At 52.5% G+C, this 23,927-nt stretch overlaps 1 protein-coding gene and 1 pseudogene across 1 annotated transcript; both read left to right on the forward strand.

The window, feature by feature from the left end:
- LOC133063243 (replication termination factor 2-like) lies at nucleotides 1–879 on the forward strand (annotated as a pseudogene).
- A 3,734-nt stretch (nucleotides 880–4,613) lies between these two features.
- On the forward strand, nucleotides 4,614–7,226 carry LOC133063180 (2-acylglycerol O-acyltransferase 3-like). The gene is made up of 6 exons (XM_061152300.1): nucleotides 4,614–4,686; nucleotides 4,899–5,006; nucleotides 5,094–5,164; nucleotides 5,426–5,630; nucleotides 5,924–6,098; nucleotides 7,127–7,226. The coding sequence occupies exons 1-6, from the start codon at nucleotides 4,614–4,616 to the stop codon at nucleotides 7,224–7,226; spliced, it is 732 nt and encodes a 243-aa protein (XP_061008283.1).
- Nucleotides 7,227–23,927: the final 16,701 nt, after the last annotated feature.

Here is a 23,927-nt window from a genome sequence, read left to right on the forward strand (position 1 = left end):
ATGGGTTGCAACGGAGGAACAATCACTAAGAGGCATAAACTGGTGAAGGGGCTGAAGAAGGTTGAGGAGGTTGACAAGGATGCTAAATTAGTGGCCCAGTGGAACTACTATGCTCTAAGTCAGGAAATATTAAGATGACCAGTAGTTGCCTGTGAACTTGGAGGACTTTACTACAAAGATGCCATCATTGAGTTTTTATTGGCCAAATCTTCTGAAAAGGCTCTTGGGAAGTCAGCCTCTCACATTAAAAGCATTAAGAATGTGACAGAACTGAGGCTCTCTGACAACCCCGCCTGGAAAGGCGATCAGATGACCTCCAACAGGCACGTTTCATCTGCCCCGTCGTGGGCTTGGAGATGAACGGCCGACGCAGGTGTTGCTTCCTCCAGTGCTGTGGTTGTGTGTTTTCTGGGCGAGCCCTCAAAGAGATCAAAGCAGAAGTTTGTCACACGTGCAGGGCTGCCTTCCAGGAGGGGACTGGGTCATCAGGCTCAATGGCACCAAGGAGGGCGTGGAAGTTCTGCTGAAGAGCAGGATGGAGGAGGTGCGGCTGCGAGCCAAGATGGGGAAGAAAACAAAGGAACCCAAGGCGCCAGAGTCTGTCTCAAAATCAGGTGTCAGTGAAGAAGCCCCAGGACCGTCAAAAATGAAGACAGGGAAGCCCAAAGAACCCAGCCTTGACTCTCGAGAGAAGAAGACCAACTCAGCTCCCAAAAGTGCAGCAGCACCTGGGAGCGCTTCTGGAAAAGCCACCAAGAGGTCCATCACTGGCAGCAAGAGTCAGAAGCTTACAAGTCTCTCTTCACCACCCACAGCTCTGCCAAGCCCTCCAAGGAGGAGTCGGCCCACCGGGTCACCCACACGTCCTACTGCGTCTGAGGCCCTGTGCACTCGCTTGTCCCCTTAAAGCTGGAGCCACTCGAGTAGGAAGGCGTACTGGGGACTCAGTGACCCTGCCGGCCCCTGCCTGTCACCATCTCCCGGTCACCTCCACCCTCTGTGCACTTGGACCTTCCCACAGCCCCGAGAGCATTTTGACCACATATTTACGCTCAAAATAAGTGAAGACTCCAGATTCCTCCTGGGTGTGTGGTCAGCTCATTTTGACTGAAATTCTCGTGGTTTTGCTGCCAATGTTTAATTAATTAAGTAAGCCGAGTGAGATCGAACTTGAGAAAGGAAAAAAAAAAAAAAACAAAACACTGTCCTTGGACATTTCCAGCCTCTGACACCCCACTTGCACCCACAGCTATATTGTCCTTCTTCCTTCCTCCCACCCAGACTCCCATGAAAATGTGTCACCATTTCTTGTGGACTGAGCATCACTCTGGCCAGACTCTAAAGTCCCTGTCACCCTTGGCCCCTGCCACCCTCATCACTTTCCCTTGGATGCAGGTGGGTTGAGCAGGCACAGGAGGAAGTATTTCTTGCCAGAAGGTCCCTGGACCGGGAAGCTGCAGGCGAGTGAGACCTGGGGCAGAGACAGAAAGGTGTGCCAGCCTGAGCCATACTAGAATCTGCCTATCCTGTCTCCTACTAACCCACCCTTCATTCATGGAGCATCTCCCTGTGCTGGGCAAGCATCATGACAGCTGCAGTGATGAGCCCAATTCTCTTCTTGTTGCTCACGGTGTTCGGGAGACTTTGATCAGAAAGTCATCACGACAGGGGGAAAGTGCTTTGTGTCAGGAGACAATGTGACGTGTGACAGAGGCTTCTGATGGGTGTGTGTCAGACTTCCCTAAAAGAAAGTAACTTTGGGACTTGCCCGGTAGCCCAGTGGTTAAGAATCTGCCTTGCAATGCAGGGGATAGGTTTGATCCCTGGTCAGGGAAGGAAGGTCTCACATGCTGCAGAACAACTAAACCTGCACTGCAACGAAAATCCCACGTGACACTGAGACCTGATGCAGCCAAATAAATAAATATTTTAAAAAAATGTAACCTTCACAAAAAACGGAAGTGTCCTTCCAGTGAGGACAGGGGCAATATAGGGGTGGGGAGTGGAGGTCACCACAAAGTACTGAATGCCAGATAGGCTCAACAATGTTTGTTCAATGCAGGGAATATTGACAATATTTTTAAGAATTGTAAATGGAAAGTAACTGTTAAAAATCATAATAATTTAGATTTCCCTGGTGGTACAATGGATGGGAATGCCAATGCAGGGGACACAGGTTCAATCTCTGGTCGGAGAGAATCCCACATGCCATGGAGCGACTGAGCCCGAGGGCCACAAAAGCTGAAGCCTGGGATGCCTAGGGCCCAAGAGCCTCAGCCGCTAAGCCTGGGTGCTGCAACTACTGAGCCCGGATGCCACAACTACTGAAGCCATGAGCCTAGAGCCTGTATTCTGAAACAAGAGAAGGCACCACAATGAGAAGTCCACGCCCAGCGAGGCAGGGTAGACCCTGTTCACTGCAACCAGAGAAAGCTCTTGCACAGCAACAAAGACCCAGCACAGCCAGTAATAAATAAATAAATAATTTAAAATAGTTGCAATCTTTTTTCTATTTTATTTGTGGCTGCACTGAATCTCTCTGGCTGCGTGCAGTGCTTACTCCAGTTGCACCAAGCCGGGGCTACACTCTGCTTGCGGTGCGTGGGCTTCTCATTGCTGTGGCTTCTGTGTCGCCAAGCACAGACTCTAGAGCTCTTGGGTTTTAGTATCTGTGGCTGCAGCTCAGCAGCTGTGCTGTATGAACTTAATTGCCTCCTGGCATGTGGAGTCTTCCCAGACCAGGGATCAAACCCGTGTCTCCTGACTTGCCAGGAGGATTCCTAACTGCTGGATCACCAGGGAAGTCTAATTTTTTTTTTTTTTAAGTGATGATCAAGGAATTCCCAGGTGGTACAGTGAATAGGACTCTGAGTTCACACTACCGAGGGCCCAGGTTCAATCCCTGGTTGGGGAACTAAAATCCCAGAAGGCCAAGGATGGCCAAACAACAAAACAAGAAAAGGGGACTTCCAGTAACCTGGAAACAATGCTGGCTTACTGCCTTTGATCAGGCCTGAACAAGGTCCTGGTCATGGTGAACACTGGCCCCCGACCACTTGGAGCATGTGCCCACAGCCCAGTGGTCTCTCTGTTGGAAGGTCTCCCCAATCCTTAGCATTTTCCACAAAGCCACGCCCCCAGAGGTCTCTCCATGGGGGCCTAAGCTACTCCTTAGGGATTAAAGCTTCCTGCACATACTCTACCTCTCAGGGCCAGGCTCTGGGGTAAAATGGGGAGCCCTGCTATTCAGGGTACACACCCACTTGGCGAGCCCCACTGGCCCAGACCTCTGGCCTTGGATGGGCCCCGGTACCACCTGGAGTCAACGACCAGATCCCAGATCAGATTGCTGAGTTTCCAGATCTGCAATCAGAAGGGATTTGTCAAGTTGGGAATGAAACACTGGTGAGGAACATGGGGGTGGCTAGGCAGGATTTCTGGGGCAGTGCTGCTGGGGAGAAGCCCCGCCTCCAGGGCCCCAGAGTCAGGCGTCCCCTGTGCCCCCAGAGCCTCCCCGGTGCCAGTCTTCTCTTTGGGGGAGAATGAGCCCTTCCACAGTTTCTCTGCCCACCGAGGGGGTTCTGGGTGGAAAGACACAGGAAACACTGGGCTGCTGCTGAGACTGGCTCTACGAATGTTCCAGGCCCCAGGGCCTCCTCCTGCCCTTCCACACCTGAAGCTTCTACCAGCTCTGCTCCCAGGCTCCCCAACCCGCTCCCCACTCCTGGGCTCAAGGCCCCCGCATGGTTGGGAGGTGAAAGTCCCAGGTTGGGGCCTGAATACTTCGCTGCCAGCCCCGCCCCCAGGCTGGCATTGGGCAAACCCACCAGCCCTGAACTCTGCCCCACTGGATCCCTCAGGAGGGAGAGGGACTTACTTGAAGGGGTCTCAGTGGCCACCCGTCTTATTCTCTTCTGCCCACACTGCAGGCCCCGATCCACGTACAGTGACCCAGGTGGCCGGCTCAGCATACGTGGACATGGTGCACGAGGTGAAGCTGTGAAGCCACCTCGGGGGCCGTTCCAAGAGCACGCCCTGTGCGTCGGGGTCCCTGCCCACAGTCACCTCCTTATCACTAGGCGGCTGCAGGGTCCTGGAGGAGTGTGCGTGGGGACTGAATTTCACACTGGGAATATACATGTGGTATTACTGTGTTTGTCCTTAGGGTTGATGTCCCCGCGCCAAGTAATGCCTCCGAGTAGCCTAGACACTCCCAGACCTGCAAACACTAGGGTGTGCTCATCCAGGATCTGTGTTATCATGCAGTCAGGGCTGGGACCCAGTGGGTGGGCTCTCTGCCTTCTTCTGCAACCCTTTCCCCACAAGATTTCTACTGCACCCGGGAGAAGACCTCGGTGGCACATCCCCTATCCCGCTTCCCAGCCCCAAGCAGTGGCCAGCCCAGACCAACCCACTGGAGAAGTTCATGGTAAGTGTGGGGAGCCTGGAGACGGCTGGGGTTCTGAACATAGTCTCCACATCCACAGGCGATCTCTGGAGGCCGCAAGGGCTCGGTCACTGAGACCAGAAAGGCTTCCAGCATCCAGTCCGGGACCCTGCTGGCAGAAGGGGAGCACCTGGGAGTCTCCACTGCCCTGCTGCCCTCCCCCACCATGAAAATCCTGCAGAAACAGCAGCTAGAAGTACTGAGCACCTACAAATACGTGTCCTGTTTCCTCTTCATGGGTGAGGGGAACCGAGCTGGGGTCCACTAGGGAAGATGGAAAGGGGGAAGGTGGGAGAGAAAGGCTGGAGCCCACCCTCACCTGGACCACTAGGGCCAGGGACGGAGGGCCCAGAAGTCCAGCTGGGAGACCGGCAGGGGTCTCACTGGTGAGGGTGGAGAAGTCATTGCAGTTTCAGAAGCTAAATCATTCTCCTTTCTCATTTGTACCCAGGCCCTTTCTTTTCCCTTCTTGGCGTCTTCCTCCTCTTCACCTCCCTCTGGTGGCTGTCTGTTCTCTACACGGTGTGGTTATTCCTGGACTGGGACACACCCTGCCAAGGTGAGCGCTTAAACAAGGGCCCGGGGAGAAGAGGTGATAAAGGGTGTCTGTAGGAATTCTTCCCCCACACTTATCTGTCTGCTCAAGGAGGAAGGCGTTCTCAGTGGATAAGGAATTGGGTTCTTTGGAAACACATGAGGGATTATTTCCCCATTAAGGTAAGAGGACACCCTCCAAGGGATGCTCTCCCCATTCCACTCCCCTACTCCACCACCTCCTCACCCCTCCTCACCTCTCCCTGTGATGGCTGCTTCAGTTCAGTCAATCGGGCGGCGAGTGTGGTGGTGTTTCAAGAGTGAACCGTGTGCCCTTGACCGCATCTTTGATTCTGAACTCTGAAGTCTGTTAGTGTGGAGGGAGGTCTTGTCCCGTAAGTCTTCTATGCTTATTTCCCTCACCCTGTCCCCTGCCCCCCACAGCTGATAAAAACAGCAGAGCTGCCCTCAAACAGGAACTATGTGCTTGTCACCCACCCACATGGGATCCTGAGCGTCGGAGTCTTCTGTAACTTCTGCACTGAGGTCACTGGCTCCTCGCAGCAGTTCCCCGGGCTTCGGTTCTCGTTGGCCATACTGAACAGTCTCTTTTACCTCCCAGTCTATCGAGACTATATTATGTCCTATGGTAAGTCTTGAGCCGAGTGACAGAGGCGACTCCATCTGGCCGGAGTGGTCCCCACTCACAGCCTACTGCGGGCACTCGGCTTGAACTCCCAGTGGAGGGTCAGGAAGTGGCTTTGGAGCAAGGGTTCCGCATCCTTGCTGGGAGAGGCGCTGTAGGGCACATTGACAGGGGGACGGGGGTAAGGAGTTTGGAAAGAAAGCGGTGGTATCTCACTCTTCCTGTGCTAAAGGGAGAAGAGCCTGGGGAGCCAATGAGTGGGTAAGATCTGTTCCCGCACCCCCTCTTGTCCACAGGAGCATGTTCCGTGAACCGTCAGAGCCTGGATTTTATTCTGTCGCAGCCCCAGCTCGGCCAGGCTGTGCTCATATTGGTCGGCGGAGCCCACGAGGCCCTGCATGCCGTCCCAGGGGAGCACTGCCTCACTCTCCGGAACCGTAAAGGCTTTGTCCGCCTGGCACTGAGGCACGGGTGAGCGAGGATCCAGCCGGGGTTGCCTCCAATGGTCAGAACCTCACAGCGTGTCTGGGGATCTACACTCTATGCCTACACACCCGCCCCCTGGACATGGACTGTGTGTCCCCAGAGCTTACACGGTGACCACCTCTAGAGGGCGCTCTGGGCAGCCCTTGAATGTTTCCTCTGTGCCCAGCCCTGAGGCCCATTCCCCAGGCTTCCTCCCAGGCAGAGAGACAGACAGGATCACGGTGCAAATCGCTGGACCCAGTGTCTTGGATGCCCACAGTTCATTGCTTTGTGACATCCTCTCACAGGCAAGACTCTAGGCTTCTTTACTTGTGAAATAGGGTGAACACCCACCTTGCCACCACGTTGTAGTTGAGACTTTATGAAAAAATGTATATAGGGTGGCCCAGAACACATTCATCTTAGGAACCGTGAGTCCCGGACTTCCCTGGTGGTCCAGTGGCTAAGACACCATACTCCCAATGCAGGGGACCTGGGTTTGGTTCCTGATCAGGGAACTAGATCCCACACGCCCCAACGAAGACCTGGCAGAACCAAAAAACTAAATAAAAATATTTAAGTCCCTTCTTCCAGGTCTTTCCTTGTAGTAGCATCATTTGGCCTACAAAGTGCTTCAGATGGCCTTGGGAAGTGGGAACCTCTGGAGGAAGAATGCAGGGGGCACTCTTAGAGCCTCTTATGTGACCAACCCTCTTCTTTCTTGTCTCCCCACCCTCCCAGCACCTCCCTGGTGCCCGTGTACTCCTTTGGGGAGAATGACATCTTCAGAGTTAAGGCTTTTGCCCCAGACTCCTGGCAGCGTCTGTTCCAGGTCACCATCAAGAAGGTCGTGGGCATTTCTCCTTGTGTCTTCTGGGGCCGTGGTCTCTTCTCAGCCAAGTCCTGGGGCCTGGTGCCCTTGGCCAGACCCATCACCACTGTGGGTGAGTGCCCATGTCCAGGGAAGAAGGCTGCTATCTGCTGTGTGTGCAGCCGAGGCCCCTCCCCTGACCTGAGTCCCCCTGTCCCTGCAGTGGGCCGCCCCATCCCGGTGCCCCAGTGCCCGCAGCCCACCGAGGAGCAGGTGGACCACTATCACACGCTGTACATGAAGGCTCTGGAGCAACTGTTTGAGGAGCACAAGGAGAGCTGTGGCCTCCCGGCTTCTGCTCACCTCACCTTCATCTAGCCCTGGCCTCACCCCTGCGCACCTCCCAGCCCCACCCACCCACCCACCTGCCCCGCAGCCCCGATCCCAGAGCCCCCACTGACTCCACACTACTGTGCAAATCAAAGCCAGTTCTCTCACCACTGCTTGGTGGAACCTTTCTCTAGGAGTGAGCCTGCCCACTTGTGTTCCACCTCCACCCTAATTGATCCAGACTTGCTGCAGGGCCCTGAGTTCTCCTCCCAGAGACTGAATTCTGCTACGTGAACTTGCATGAGTCTCTCCCCTTGGCTGGGTCCCTTTTCCCTCTGTAAATGAATGCATCTCCTTAGCTAAGAGTTCTTGAGCATCAGAATGGAGTTGGAGAGGGGAGTTCCCCCAAGGGGTAAGCTTTCAGAGTGGACAGGATTTAAGTAGGGGGAGACTGCAGAGTACATGAGCTTCCCTTGTGGCTCAGCTGGTAAAGAATCTGCCTGCAATGTGGGAGACCTGGGTTCAATCCCTGGGTTGGGAAGATCCCCTGGAGAAGGGAACAGCTATCCACTCCAATATTCCAGGCTGGAGAATTCCATGGACTGTATAGCCCATGGGATCACAAACAGTGAGACATTACTGAATGACTTTCATAGAGTACATGGTGAAATACCACGAACAAAAGCTGGCAAGTGTCAGGTGTACTGATAGTAGGGAGGGTCGGAATGATCCCCAGTGATAGAAAGATACAGTTAAGAACATACCTACTTCTCTATCTCTTCCCATCCTTGTGTAAATTACCAACATTTAACATTTTAAAAACTGGAGACTGACAAAATAAGAGCCAACGACTCGACTACCATCATCACCATCACCACCATCGTCATCACAGGTACCTGCCCAATGAGATGGGAGATGGTCAGTTGAAATGTCTGAGGGTCCTTATGTGGTGATAGTACCCTTCGACTTGTGTCAGTCCAATCTCTTGATTGGCTTTATGTCTGTATCCATGACTTAAATGAGAAAGTCTTGTTGGAACTAAGTTGGACCTTGTTGCATAACTAAATGCAAGTCTATTCATCCTCCGCTGTCTTCAAAAATTTATTCAGTGGAAGAATTTTCCTTGTCTCTGGACTAAAAAAATCTTGGCACTCTTGTGACTTACCTGGTATTTCTCAGGTGATGAGTTCTACATTCACTTTATGTTGGTACCTAGAAATGTTTAGTTGGTATATCAATCAACACTTGTATCTTCATCTGAGGGTAGCATTTTCCTATCTCCAGCAAGGCCCAACTAGTTGCATCCAGAGTGCATGCTTGGCCAGAAGTGGCAGTTGGGGGAAGAGAGAACAGAAAGGGAAGGAGGGAAGTGTTTTCTCTCCCTCCCTCTCCAGCTTCTGGTGACTGGTCCCCTGTAGGTTGGAGTATGGGGCAGAGGAGGGGAAAATGGACCCCAAAGTTCTTAACTGCACTGGCCTAAGACAGCAATGGGCTCCAGATCTTTGAAGTTAGTTTCTTTCCTTCTTGGGTCCTTTCAAGGATTTTTCAGAGTTTTTTTGGAAAGAAGGGACTCCTAGACTGTTGGTGGGAATGTAAATTGGTCCAGCCACTAAGGAAAACACCATGAAGTTTCCTTAAAAATCTAAAAGTAGAGCTACCATGACCCTGCAAACCCTCTCCTTATCAGGAGAAAAACATGGTCAGAAAGGACACATGCACCCCAATATTCACTGCAGTACTGTTTACAACAGCCAAGACATGGGACCCACCTAAACGTCTACTGACAGATTAGTGGATATAGAACATGTGGTATGTGTATACAATGGAACAACATAAAAATGAATGAATTTGGGTCATTTGTAGTGATATAAATGAACCTAGCTCTCTCTTTGAGGGGCTCCCCAATGCTTGGCCATTCACACAAAGCCCTTCCCTCTGGAGGTCTCCCCACAGAGGCCTAAGCTGCTCCTTAGGGAATAAATCATCCTGCAGACCCTCTATCCCTCAGGGGTCAGGCCCGGGTGACACATGGGGAGCCCTGCCATTCAGGGTACACACACACAGGTCATCCCCCACTGGCCCAGCCTGTCATCACAGGGAGCCAGTCCTGACCTCCACAAAATCCAAGCACTTTCCTCACCCCCAGGTTCCCCCGTCACACCCCCGGCCTCCCCTTTTGGTCACAGCTCTGTAAAGCCAAACAGTGGTTAACCCTTCCTTGCCAGGGCTCACCATCGTCCAGGGCGCTCGTCATCAGAGGAGGCAGAAATGAGAGCAGAACCCAGGTCAGGGGTCAGGGCCAGGGGATTGGGCCAAAAGATGGAAAGCTGAGAGACGCAGTGTTGTGACTTCCCTCTGCAGAAGGCCAGCCTCCTCCAGTCTCCTCCGCCTGGATCTCCAGGTGTGTGCCCTCCTGCGAGGGGTCTTCTCCATTTTGGAGCTTGGTGAGCCCCTGAAGCCCTGAGGACCCCTGGGTCTGGCTCTCTGCTTCCCGATGCCAATTGAGAGGGAGGCGGGGCTGGGATCACTGGGTTGGAGCCCTTCAGGGAGTGAGAAAGATGGCGATTTCCTTCAGGACAGATGGGCCTGAAGCCACGGAGCAGCAGAGGGGGTAAAAGGGAGACCTGGGACTTAAACCTCTAAAGTCAGAGTCCTCACACACACACCCCACCTCCAGCTTAGGGGTGCCTGGCTGCCTCGCTCCTTGTACACCCGAGCCGGGCCTGGCGGTCCTCAACCTGGACAGGCTCTATGGAGACAGGAACATATCTTGGGCGGGAGGCCGTGGCTCTGCCTGGGTCCACGGCAGGCCGTCTGGAGGCATGTCCGAGACATTCTCCCCATGTGGAACTCTGTGCTGCGTGGGAGCTGGGCTTCTGAGTAGACTCTTGGGACCATCACCCTCAAAGTCCAACATTAGTACCCACCCACCCCCCCCACCTGGGGTGTGCGCCCTGTGTCCCCAGCTGGTGAAAATTCACTCTCCTTTCCCAATGCCCTCCTCCCTCTTTTCTGGAAGATGCAGGCTCAGATCTTCCTGCCTCTGCCCTCCCCACCAGGATTGGTGTCTTCTGACAAGGCCAGCACCTCCTGTCACGTGACCTGACCTTGGGTCCAGGGAGCGGGGTGGGGGGGCTGTGGGGGTTGGCGGGCACCCTGGAGGCAAAGCGGAGCTTGCTGATCCACAAGAAGAAAGGATTTTTCAAGTTGGCCTTGGAACATGAGTGAGGAGCTCGCGGGTGGGCGCCTCTGGGGTGGCACTAGGGGGGAGGAGCCCAGAGCCCACAAGGCCGGAAGTCAGGTGCTCCCTGCCCTCCCAGCGCATCCGTGGTTCCATCTTCTCTTGTGTGGAGAATAAGGTCTTCCAGCCATTTCCAAACCCACCAGCTCCTGGGTGAGATGGGCACAGAAAGCACTGCAGTAGACGCTGAGGGTGGTCCTGCTGGGCCCCCTCCTGCCCTTCCTCCGGCCTATCCACTCTGTCATCGGTGAGATCCAGCCTCTACCTGCCCTGTTCCCCGGCCCACTTGCCCGCCTGCTACAATGAGCTCAAGATGCCCTGCATCCTCCCCTCACTGGGAGGTGAAGGTCCACATTTGGGGCCTGAAATCCTCACTGTGGCCCTCAAGCCCTGGCTGGCATTTGGCTAAGGTGCCAGCCATGAACTCTGTCCCAGTTGATCTGTTGGGAGGGAGGGAGCCTGGTCTCCATAATCACTGTGGGCCGTGACTGCAGCCATGAAATTAAAAGACACTTCCTCCTTGGAAGAAAAGATATGACAAACCTAGACAGCGTATTAAAAAACAGAGACGTTACTTTGCCAACAAAGGGCTATGTAGTCAAAGCTATAGTTTTTTCCAGTAGTCATGTACTGGAAAACAGTAAGGAAGGCTGTGCGCCAAAGAATTGATTCTTTTGAATTGTGGTGTTGGAGAAGACTCTTGAGAGTCCCTTGGACTGCAAGGAAATCAAACCCAGTCCATCCTAAAGGAAATCAATTCTGAATATTCATTGGAAGGACTGATGCTAAGGCTGAAACTCCAATACTCTGGCCACCTGATGTGAAGAACTGACTCATTGGAAAAGACCCCGATTTGGGGAAAGATTGATGACAGGAGGAGAAAGTGGCAACAAAGGATGAGATGGTTGGATGGCATGACCAACTCAATGGACCTGAATGTGAGCAAATTCTGGGAGACGGTGAAGGACAGGGAGGCCTGGCTTGCTGCTGTTCATGGGGCCGCAAAGAGTCAGACATGACTTAGTTTTGTTGACTGAACAACAAAAACGGCAACCACACCTCTTATCTCCTGCTCCTGTACAGTGGGGCCCCCCCTTCTGGTACAAGGAATCAGGGGGTCCATTCCAGGGCAGATGGACGCGCTGCACACTGTCCAAGTGGAATGGCTTGCACAGCTGTTTGAAGAACACGAGGCTCGCTACAGCGCCCCCAGAAGGCACCTCCTCCTCACCTAGGTTGCCACCGGCCCCTTCGATGACTATGGAGGGGACTGAAATTAAAGGTGGGAACGGATGTGTGGTATTGATGTGTTTGTGCTTGGAGGTGAGGTCCAAGTGTCTAGGCACCTCCCAGTAGCCCAGACACTCCAAGAGATCTGAAAACAGACCCAGGGCTCCCGTCCACAATCGGTTGGCCACACACCAGATCACATGGTCTCGCCTGGGACCCGGGAGGTGGGCTCTCTGTCTCCTTCAGGAACCCCTCCCCCATAAGATTCTTTTTTTTTTTTTTTTTTTAATATTTATTCATTTATTTGGCTGCACCAGGTCTTAGTTGCAGCATGTGGGATCTAGTTCCCTGACCAGGGATTGAACCTGGGCCCCCTGCATTGGGAGTTCAGAGTCTTAACCACTGGGCCAGCAGGGAAGTCCCCCCCATAAGATTCTTAATGTACCCCAGGGCCACCTCAGTAGCAAGCCCCCAACCTGCCTCCCAGCCCCATTCAGGGGAGAGGTTCAGTGATCAGTGTGTGAGGAGGCTGAAGACCTCTGGGGCTCCCGATCAAGAGTCTCTGCCTCGCACTGTTTATAATAGCCAGGACATGGAAGCAACCTAGATGCCCATCAGCAGACGAATGGATAAGGAAGCTGTGGTACATATACACCGTGGAATATTACTCAGCCATTAAAAAGAATTCATTTGAATCAGTTCTAATGAGATGGATGAAACTGGAGCCCATTTTACAGAGTGAAGTAAGCCAGAAAGATAAGGAACATTACAGGATACTAACACATATATATGGAATTTAGAAAGATGGTAATGATAACCCTATATGCAAAACAGAAAAAGAGACACAGATGTACAGAACAGACTTTTGGACTCTGTGGGAGAAGGCGAGGGTGGGATGTTTCGAGAGAACAGCATCGAAACATGTATATTATCTAGGGTGAAACAGATCACCAGCCCAGGTTGGATGCATGAGACAAGTGCTCGGGCCTGGTGCACTGGGAAGACCCAGAGGGATCGGGTGGAGAGGGAGGTGGGAGGGGGGATCGGGATGGGGAATACATGTAAATCCATGGCTGATTCATGTCAATGTATGACAAAACCCACTACAATATTGTAAAGTAATTAGCCTCCAACTAATAAAAATAAATGGAAAAAAAAAGAGTCTCTGCCTCCACACAGCCCCCTACAAGCCATCCCAGGAGGCCCCAGGGGTTGTCCATTCAGACCAGAAAGGCTTTCTGGGCTCCTACTGTAACCTTCATCCTTTTTCCCCCTGAGTCCTGGAGCCCTGCTGGCAGAAGGGGAGCAATGGAAAGTCTCCACCACCCCTCCGCCCTCCCACAGCATGGAAACCCTGAAGAAACAACAGCTAGAAGTTCTGAGCATCTCCAATACGTGCTGTTTCCTCTTCATGGGTGAGGGGAGCTGGGCAGGGGTCCTCTAGGGAAGGAGGGAGGGGAGAGACTTGGGGAGGGAGAGGCAGGAGCCCCACTTACCTGGACACCCGGGCAAAAGGAGGGAAGGGCCAGAGGCCCAGCTGGGAGAGGACCGAGGACCTCATTGAGAAGGAGAGGAGCAGTCATTGTGGTTTCAAGATCTAAATCATTTTTCTTTCTCATCTTTCTTCCAGGCCCTTTCTTTTCCCATCTTGTCTTCTTCCTCCTCGGCACCTCGCTCTGGGGTTTCTCTGTTCTCTACTTGGTATGGCTATTTCTGGACCGGGACATACTCCACCAAGGTGAGCGCTAAAGAGTCCAGGTAGTGAGAGGTGATAAATGGTTATCTCCAGGAATTCTTCCACCCTTATTACTCTGCCCAAGTAGGAAGGCGTAATGAGCGGGTGAGGAACTGGCAGGTTTGGAAACACTGAAGGGATTATTTCCCCATTAAGGTAACAGGTCACCCTCCACTCCTCCCTCTCCACCTACACACCCCTCCCTATGATGAATTTTGACCACTCACTTCTTAAGTTCAAGCAACAGGGAAGGGAGTAGGGTGGTGTTCCAGACCCCTCTGGACCCTTGTGCCTTTGACCCCATCTTAGATCCTGAACTCTGAAGTCTGTTGCTTGGGAGGGAAGTCTTTTCAGCTGGTATCCTGCCGACACGGCTATTTCCTTCATCTTACCTCCTGCCCCCACAGCTGTCCCCAGAGTGAAACTGTGTGCTAGTCACCCACGCATATGAGATCGTGGGCATCAGATGCTTCTGTAACTTTGCCACGGAGAGCACTGGCTTCTCTCAGGGGTTTCCAGGCCTTTGGTTCTTGGTGGCTGGGTTGAATGGCCTGATCCACCTCCCAGGCTATCAAGACCATGTTATGTCCTGTGGTGAGTCTTGAGCTGAGTGACAGAAGGCAACTCAACCCCGCCCCGGCCTGAGTGGCACCCACTCACCACCCATCACAGGCACTTGGTGTGAACATTCGTCAGGTGGGGGTCAGGGAGTGACTTTGGAGCAAGTGGCCAGTACTCTTGCTGGGAGAGGCGCTGTAGGGCACACGGACGGGGGACGGGGTGGGGAGCTTGGAAAGAAAGGGATGATGTCTAATGCTTTGTGTGCTAAAGGGCGGGGTGAGGGACTAGGGAGCCAAGGAGTGGATACTGACAGTCCCTGCACCCCCTCTTGTCCGCAGGACTAGGTTCTACAAACCTCCAGAGCCTGGATTTTATTCTGTCCCAGCCCCAGCTTGGCCAGGCTGTTCATTCTGGTCGGGAGAGTCCACGAGGCCCTGCATGCCATATCAGGGAGCACTACTTCACTCGCTGGAATCGTAAAGGCTTTGTCCGCCTGGCACTGAGGTACAGATGAGTGGGCACCCAACCGGGGCTGCCTCCAATGGTCAGAACCTCAGAGTGTCTCTGGGGATCTGCACTCCATCCCTACACACCTGCCCTCTGGAGACGGGCTGTGTGTCCCCAGAGCTTACACGGTGACCACCTCTAGAGGGCGCTCTGGGCAGCCCTTCAGTGTTTGCTGGCTGCCCAGCCCTGAGCCCCTTCCCCAGGCTTCCTCCCAGGCAGAGAGAGACAGGGTCACAGTGCCAATCCCTGGACCCTGGGGCTCAGACTCCCTTGGCTCACATTCTTTTATGACACCTTCTCACAGGCAAGACCTTGCATGCTGCTTTACTTGTGAAATAGAGTGAATATTTACTTTGCCACCTTGTTGAGACTGTATCAGAAAATGTATATAGGACCGCCCAGTACACATTCCTCTTAAGAAATCTAAGTCCCTTCTTCCAGATCTGTACAGAGGTTGGTTATATGAGCCAGTGGATTTACTATGATCATTACCTTCATCATCACAGTCAGAGCATGAAGGAAAGGAGATGGCCAACTGAAACAGTCTGAGTGACTTTATGAGGTCATAGCATCCTTTGACTTGTGTCCGTCCTATTTGCTGACTGGCTTTGTCTGGATCCATAACTTAAACAAGAAGAACTTGTTCGAATGTAACTGAGTGCAATCCTGTCTTCTGCCATCTCGGAGAGTTTATTCAGTGGAAGAATTTTTCTTTTGTCTCTAGATAAAAATCTCGGCAGTCCTGTAACTTATCTGGACTCCTCAGGTGATAGATGAGTTCTACATTCACTAATGTTGGTACCTAGAAAAGCTCAGTGGGATTAGCAATCAATACTTCAGTCTTCATCAAGGACAGAAATTTCCCGTCTAGAGCGAGAGTGAGTTGATGGCAAGTGGTGGGTGGGAGTTGGGGGGCGCCTGCTTGGCCAGAAATAGAGGCAGTGGAGGGATGTGTCACTCCCTTGCTCACCAGCAAAAAGGGAGCCCCCAAGTTCTTGATTGCTGTGTCCTAAGGAAGCAATGTGTTCTCTGAGCTCCAGGTCTTTGAAGTTAATTTCTTTTCCTTGTGAGTCTTCTCATGGCTTCTTTGGAGTTTTCCCTTAGGTCCCCTGGGAGCTTCTGTACCTCAGCATTGGGCCCTGGTTTTCTGCCAATGGATTCAATGTAGGTTTCCCTGTAGGAACTCCATCACTCTCCCAGGTCAGAGAATGAGGAGAGATGGGAGAGGGGGGTGGGGGAAGAAAAACAGCTCCAGGCTTGGGCGTCCTTGGCATGGATACACTTGGGGTCATCCACTTGTCCAGCCTTCTTTCTTGGATGGGCATATCCAGTCAGCCACTCCATTTCTCACACAAGCACAGCCCCTAAACACTGGGGACATCCCAAGGTCCTTTGAGTCTTGAAGCCCTTCTCCACCAACCTGGTTGACTTCCCCTTTGCAGGTGGGGTTCTAAAAGTCCTCCCCAAACCCCTTTCTCTTTCTTCTCCTAACTCTGATCTTATGATGGAGAAGGGGCTCAAGAGTTGCTTTTCAACCATTGGCTTGGAAAACACTGCATGTGATCTGCTCTGGCCCTTTTTGGAAAGCAGGACCTATTTATCATATGTTCATGAAGAGCCGAGACTTCAAGATCAGCATTGTATGTGTTTTTCCTAGATTCTTACCCTGAGGGGTGCTACCAAGAGCTGGGATGCAAGGATCAGCTCCTCCTCCCTGTGAGCAGTAGATGTCTTTCTCTGGAACAGTGGGGTTCTGCCAGGTGGTAGGTGAGTAATGAGACCTTTGTATAGGAGTAGGGGTGGGGGAGGGAGGAGGGGACTTCATCTCCCATCAGTTCTTTGAAATCCAAGACCAACAAAACGGGTTGCAGGGCGGGTGGGGATGGCCTGAGTCTGGAGAGGGGTAGAAGCCAAGGAGTCCAGTGAGAAAGTGAGACAAGCCCCAGAGGCAGAGATGTAATCAAAGGGGAAAAGTGTTCCCAAGACCCGTGATGCCAGTTGGGTGGGTTTCTTCGAAAAGGGGCCAGATTTGATGTCAATGGAGAGACAAGAGTCTGAAGGGGACATGACCCTCCATGGAAAGCATCTGGGTCGGGGTGGGGGGCACCACACGAAGCAGAAAAGCGCAGGAAGGTCAAGATCAGCCTTCTGGGTCTGGAAGCGGGACTCGGCATCCAGAGGTGAGTGGGCCAAAGAGGATGCCGAGGATTATGGGAAGTGTGCTGGGCTGCGAAACTTGGAAACATGACAGGTGTGCCACTCCCATTAATGTTCCTCCAGGGCCCTCTTGAGTCAGGTAAGTGCCGCCTGCTGATGACTCGCCAGCTTGGTCTCCTTCCTGTCCCATGTGACCGGCCACAGGCAGCCTCCTCCACCACCATCCCCCTTCTAAGGGTGCACCTCTCTCCAGGAAGCGGTCCAAAACTGGGAGGAAGCCATGGGGCATACTTCTCACCCATTGCTGAGCCTCCCCAGGCAAGCTCTAACCCCAGCCTCTCTAAGGGCACAGGAAATGTCCCCTCACTCCCTTTTCCCTCCTGTCAACTGGCTTTCTAGCCCTCCCACAGCAGACGTCTGTCTTGGGTGAGACTTGGTCTAAGGAGCCGCAGCCTGGCATGAAGAAGGGTAGAAAGTCACGGTGGCAGGGCCCTGGCACAACTTCCCGCGAGTCCATGCAGAACACAGACCACATCCGGGCAAGGGGCGCAGCCCGCTGGATGGAGATACCAGGCAAATCATTTCAAATGGCCTTTCTGTCTAGAACACTTTGGGGCATGATGGATGTGCTCACTGTCTTCTTAAAAAAATATGCACGTTTATTTGTTTATTTGGCTGTGCTGGGTCTTAGTTGCAGCATGTGGATTTCAGCAGTCCTGTCACTCAGGCTCTCCAACTGTGACACGCGAGCGCTGCCAGGCCAGAGTTGCAAGTCTCAGGAGTTGCGTGGGCTTGGTTGCTCTGCAGCATGTGGGACCTTAGATCCCCATCCAGGGATCCGACTTCTGTCCCCTCTATTGCATGGTGGCTTCTTCACCACTAGACCAGCGGGGGAGTCCCCAGAATGGCGTTTTGCACATCAGTCCCAGCAGCCGCTGTCATGTGGGTTCCACAGTTGGAACTAAACCCCTCAACTCAACTGTCAGCCTGGCCGATGGATTCAGACCCAGACCCAGGCCCTCACAGGAATCGAGATGAAACAGGACGCGTTTGAGCCCAGGCCTCAGAGGAGGCAGCCTGTTCCTTCTGGTTCCAGCCTCCAGGTCCTGGGTCCTCAAAGAGAAGTGTGCCACGTGGCTGCCCTGATGCTGTGACACTGGTCATTTCGGGGAAGCAGAGATAGGACCGCACTGGATGACATATATTTCCAAGGAGAGGCTTGACCAAGAACCTGGGTTTATGGACCCAGAGTGGTCCATGGGCCATCTCAGCACTGATGGGGAAGCCCTAGGGAGAAAGGGCCACTGAGTGGTCAGCACAGAAAGAGCATCCAGCAGCGAGTCCCACAGACCTGGCACCAGCAACTGACCATGACCTTGGCCAAGTCACTTAACCTGTTAAGTGACTTAACTTAACACAAGCCTGTTTCCCCCTGGTACCGTGGAGCTACATACTTCAGGGTTGTGGGATCTTTAAACTTTTTACTGAAATATAACACAGTGAAGTGAAAGTGTTAGTCGCTCAGTCGTGTCCAACTCTTTGAGACCCCATGGACTGTAGCCCGCCAGGCCTCCTCCATCCATGGAATTCTCCAGGCAAGAACACTGGAGTGGGTAGCCATTCTCTTCTCCAGAGGATCTTTCCAACTGAGGGATCAAACCTGGGTCTCCTGCATTGCATGTGGATTTTTTTTTTTTAACCATCTGAGCCCTCGAGGAAGCCCCTCACCAGGGAGACCTTGTGGCCCAAGTCACAAGGGCACCAGCTGAGTTTTTCATCAATTGAACTTACACAGGATGGTCCTGGGAAGTGAATGAGATGCACTCAAGCTTCTAGGACAGCAGCTCTGACGTCTTTGTGTGTGGCTTGAGAACTGTCACCCACTGGCTCCCCCATTACACAACCCTTGGATTTCTCTGCTGGATGCTTGACCACGCACCCGGCACGGAGCCAGAAGCAAACATCTGGAAGCCTTTTCAGAGAAAGCAGAGATGGGTCAGCACGGGGAAGGGCTTGGCTGGAGCGAGGCCTTTAGAACTGGTAGAGGAGTTGACCCAGGAGGCTGGAGGAGGTTAGGGGAGATTAGAGCATCTTTACAGCTGTTTGGGAAGCTCCAGCCCCAGATAGAATCCCGCTGGGCCAGACTTCAGCCCTGTGCCTGGCGCCATGCCCACTGAACTGCAGCACATACAGACCCTGAAGTGGGCTTCTCCCCACTTCTTCCACTGGTCCTTTCGCCTGAGCTCTAGCCCCTGTGTGTCCTCCCCAACTGCTCGTCCCTCTGGCCCCAAAAAGCCAACCTCTGTGTGTATGTGTCTGTTTGTGTGAGTCACTCAGTCATGTTCAACTCTTTGTGATGCCAAGGACTGTAGCCTGCCAGGATCCTCTGTCCGGGGAATTCTCCAGGCAAGCATACTGGAGTGGGTTGCCACTCTCTTCTCCAGGGGATCTTCCTGACCCAGGGATGGAACCTGGTCTCCTGCATTGCAAGCAGATTCTTTACCATCGGAGACATCAGGGAAGCCGAAAAAGCCAAGCTATCTACAGGCAAAGCCTAGAATCTTTGTATCCAATGAGTTCTATATCCTGTACTACCTGCTGCCACCAGACAACATCATTCCCTGGTTCCATGTTGGGGATGCCAGAATCACCTTCACCTCATTCCTCTCTCTGCACCTTCCAGAAAGCCAGTCACACTTCCTGGCCTCCTGGCTTCCTTCTATGTGCTTCTTAGCTTCTTCTCTTACTCCAGGCCCCCTCCCATGGACTTCCTCTGGGACCACTCTTCAGCGAGCAGAGGTCTTGCCTCTCATCTCCCATCTAACACCTTCTCACACTGGCAAGATGAAAGATGGCTTTTCTTAAAACACTGCTTTCATCATGTCATTGTTCCCACTCACTGGTGCTGGATCCTCATTGTTAGAAGGTATGAACTCCTCGGCACAGCATTTGAGACACTCCACAAACAGAGCCCAACCCAGACACACAAAAGTATTGTCTGCTTGTGTCTGGGGCTGCATCCACTGAGAGGTGGTCTTTGTGAAAATTAGAAAAGGAATTTTCCTGGTTGGGCAATAACAAACATTTGCTATTTGCGAGCGTTTCTTTGGGGAAATGCATGTGCCAGGTGCATGGAGAGAAGATGGATCACTAGGCTTCCTAAAGGATCTATTCTCAGAGCCATTAAGAAGCGTCCCTGCACCATTTCTCCTCCCATGTATCTCAGTAATGACTCCCCGAACTGTGTGAGTTCTCCTCCGATCTGGAAGAGTCCAGTTTATGAATCTAAGCCTTCTTCTTGTTGTACTATCACTAAGTCATGTCCGACTCTTTGCAACCCCGTGGACTGTAGCATGCCAGTACATGTCCTCCATGTCCTCCATGGAGGATGCCAAGCTCCTCTGTCCTCAACTGTCTCCCAGAGTTTACTCAAATTCATGTCCTTTGAGTCTGTGATGCTATCGAACCATCTATCTCATCCTCTGCCACCCCCTTCTCCTTTTGCCTTCAGTCTCTCCCAGCATCAGGGTCTTTTCCAATGAGTTGGCTCTTCACATCAGATAGCCAAAGTATTGGAGCTTCAGCTTCAGCAGCATTCCTTTCAATGAATATTCAGGGTTGATTTCCTGTAGGATTGACTGGTGTGATTCCCTTGCCTTATAAGCACAGCCTCTTGGCAGGACGTCTTCCTTCCCTGCAATTCTTCGTGTAGCCACCAGAGGGCGACCTCTACTCATAAGGCAAATCTGTCGCTTTCCCGCTTAAAGCCCTTGGCTGACTGGCCAATCCCAGTCTACAGGATGGGTGCAACCCAGCATTGCTTGTTCTTGCAAAGCAGGCTGTTTCTCAGCTCTGGGCTTAGCTCAGGTTTCCCCTCCTGCAGGAGGGACCCTGCCTTTCTTTGTTATCTGGAGAGGAATTTTTGAGTTTTAGTTTGGGTCTCACTTCCAGGATATGTCCTTTGACCTGCCAACCTGCCAGGCTGGTCCAGGACACTTTCCCCTCTGCATCCACACCGCACTTCCTGAAGATCTAGCACCGTCTTCTATGTCACTTTAAAACATCAATTTATCAAAAGAGTTGGATAGCTTCAGCATTAATAAGAACAATAACTGAGTTGGATTGCATCATATTTTTGTGTTTTACTCACTATGCCATGTCCAACTCTTTGCGACCCCATAGACTCCCATTAGGCTCCTCTGTCCTTGGGACTTTCCAGGCAAGAATACTGGAGTGGGCTTGCCATTTCCTATTCCAGGGGATCTTCCTGAGCCAGGGATCAAACCCATATCTCCTGCATGGGCAGGTAGATTCTTTACCATTAAGCCACCTGGGAAGCCCTAATGCATTACATTAAGCTTGTTTAAAATCCATGAGTTCATAATGGTTCTGAAAGTTAATAATTGATCACCATTGAAGGATGCTGGGGAACAACCACATTATTTTAAAAGTTAACAAATAAAGGGGAAAATTCAAGCATTTACCCGGTCTTTCCATCACAAACTATCTCTGAGAGTAATCATAGTAGAAGAGAACAAGTTTCCTTTTATAGGCAAATTCCAGTTAGGGAAAAAAGAAGAAGAAAAAAAAAAACAATGAAAGAACAAGAATATCACTATTTTGCAGCTCTTAACTGTCAAGGCTGTATATTGTCACCCTACTTATTTAACTTATATGCAGAGTACATCATGAGAAACGCTGGGCTGGAAGAAGCATAAGCTGGAATCAAGATTGCCGGGAGAAATATTAATAACCTCAGATGTGCAGATGACACCACCCTTATGGCAGAGAGTGAAGAGGAACTAAAAAGCCTCTTGATGAAAGTGAAAGAGGAGAGCGAAAAAGTTGGCTTAAAGATTAACATTCAGAAAACTAAGATCATGGCATCTGGTCCCATCACCTCATGGGAAATAGATGGGGAGACAGTGGAAACAGTGTCAGACTTCATTTTTGAGGGACTCCAAAATCACTGTGGATGGTGATTGCAGCCATGAAATTAAAAGACGCTTACTCCTTGGAAGGAAAGTTATGACCAACCTAGATAGCATGTTAAAAAGCAGAGACATTGCTTTGCCAACAAAGGTCCGTCTGGTCAAGGCTATGGTTTTTCCAGTGGTCATGTATGGATGTGAGAGTTGGACTGTGAAGAAAGCTGAGCACCAAAAAATTGATGCTTTTGAACTGTGGTGTTGGAGAAGACTCTTGAGAGTCCCTTGGACTGCAAGGAGATCCAACCAGTCCATCCTAAAGGAGATCAGTCCTGGGTGTTCATTGGAAGGACTGATGCTGAAGCTGAAACTGCAGTATTTTGGCCACCTCATGCGAAGAGTGGACTCATTGGAAAAGACCCTGATGCTGGGAGGGATTGGGGGCAGGAGGAGAAGGGGGCGACAAAGGGTGAGGTGGCTGGATGGCATCACCGACTCGATAGGCATGAGTTTGAGTAAACTCCGGGAGTTGGTGATGGATAGGGAGGCCTGGGGTGCTGCGATACATGGGGCCGCAAAGAGTCGGACACGACTGAGTGACTGAACTGAACTGAACTGAACTGAACAACTGATTGGATTTAAATCTTGAGCATTCATATCTGAGAAAATTCCAATAATGCAACCATATTTGAGCCTTTTATAGAAGAATCCAGCACCACCTATAGATTGGACAGGAGAGAACTGGAATTTGGGGAAACTTTCCATTCTGATTGGTTGAGAGAACTGGAGGTGGGTGAACGTTGGACCAATCCAAGCATTTCTGATGACAGAGGGGAGGCTTCCAGAGAAAAGTGAGGAATGAGAGTACAATTGCCTCTCCTTTCGGCCACTGGTGACTTTTTCCTCCACCTTTTAGCTTTTTGAGGTCCTTTCCCAAGAATGAACATATTCCATCATAACCGCAGCTTTATGAGATGCATAGTGTGTTAGCAGTTGCAAAAATCAGAAATGGGGGAGACTTACCTATTGGCCTGCTTGGCTTTGAACTGAAGAGATGACTCTGATCCATTTAACTCTTGGGGTGGCTTTGCTTGCGGGAGTGCGGGAACTCCTTCAAATCCTCCATCTTGTCACATTAGCTCAGCCAATAGGATCCGATTACTAGGTTGTGGAGCAAACACCTTAGAAAGTGTAAAACTAGAAAGAGGTAGGGGAGAGGTCAGCTTTGGTGGGAAGAGGAAGCATGGGAGCTGGGCAGGAGGTGGGAGGGAGGACAAGGGACGGTGGCCCAGCCTCAGTAGCACCTTGCAGTTTTTAATGGCCATTCACATCCATCACTTTCCTGGATCCTTGCCGGTAGAATTGCAGGTGTTTTACCTCACTTCATGGGGGTGAGGAGCCCCCCACCAGGAGTTAAGAGTCTGGGCCACTAGCTTATTAGAGTCAGAGGCGACCCTACAGTCCCTGAGGTTCCGGTCGGCGCGCTGGGCCCTTCCTTCCACCCACCGGGGTCAGCGCAGGAGCCCGGCCGTGCGCACAGAGGTCTGTGTTCGTGTACTTGGATGCCCACAGGTGTCCCTGGAAGTCCACAGGTGTACAGCCCCGTGCACTCCTGCTACCCCGCGGGGGCCTTGCGGCCTGACCGCGGGTGAGATGCCCGCGGCTGAGCGGAGCCGAGCCGGAGATCCACGGGCGGGGCAGGGGCCCGCGAGGCTCTCGGCGACCCCGGGGCGCGGGGGTCTTTGGCCCAGAGCAGGCCTCGCTCTGCTCCTTTCAGTGTCCCGGCTTCTGCCTCTTGGGGTCTCCTCCCTTCCCAACCGTCTTGGGTTTCCCGTTTCCTCTATCAGTTTCTCCGATCGGATCCCCAAGGTGTTCGGCTCCGTGTCCCCTTTCCAGCTGCTCTTACTAATCTGGCGGCCGGAGGTCGGAGGGCCGGGCAGACTTTGCTGAGGACCCTGGAGAAGGGGAACAGAGGGGCGGGGGAACTCCCAGGACCGAACTTAAAGATGCTGCGGGCACTATGCGATAACTGCCAGCCGTCACTCCACTCCACCAAAACTCAAGACACCTCCCCACCCTCAGTACCGCTCCCCACTAGGGACAACGGGGAGGTCTCATCAGCAGCCCTAGAGGCCACCCAGCTGCGCCCACCTCACAGCCCAGGGAAGCTCCGCTTTTCCCCGCGCTCCGCCACCCTATCTGCCCCGCGCCCCCGCCAGCCCCCGGCCGCAACAAAGTCCGCTCCAGATCCGCGCCGGGTTTCCTCCGCATCGCTGGGGTCTCCGCCCCTCCGAGCGCCGCCGCCAGGGCCGAGCCGGAGCGTAGCGGCGGGAGC

Source organism: Dama dama, chromosome 10 (assembly GCF_033118175.1).
Source record: "Dama dama isolate Ldn47 chromosome 10, ASM3311817v1, whole genome shotgun sequence".
NCBI classification, from domain to species: domain Eukaryota; kingdom Metazoa; phylum Chordata; class Mammalia; order Artiodactyla; family Cervidae; genus Dama; species Dama dama.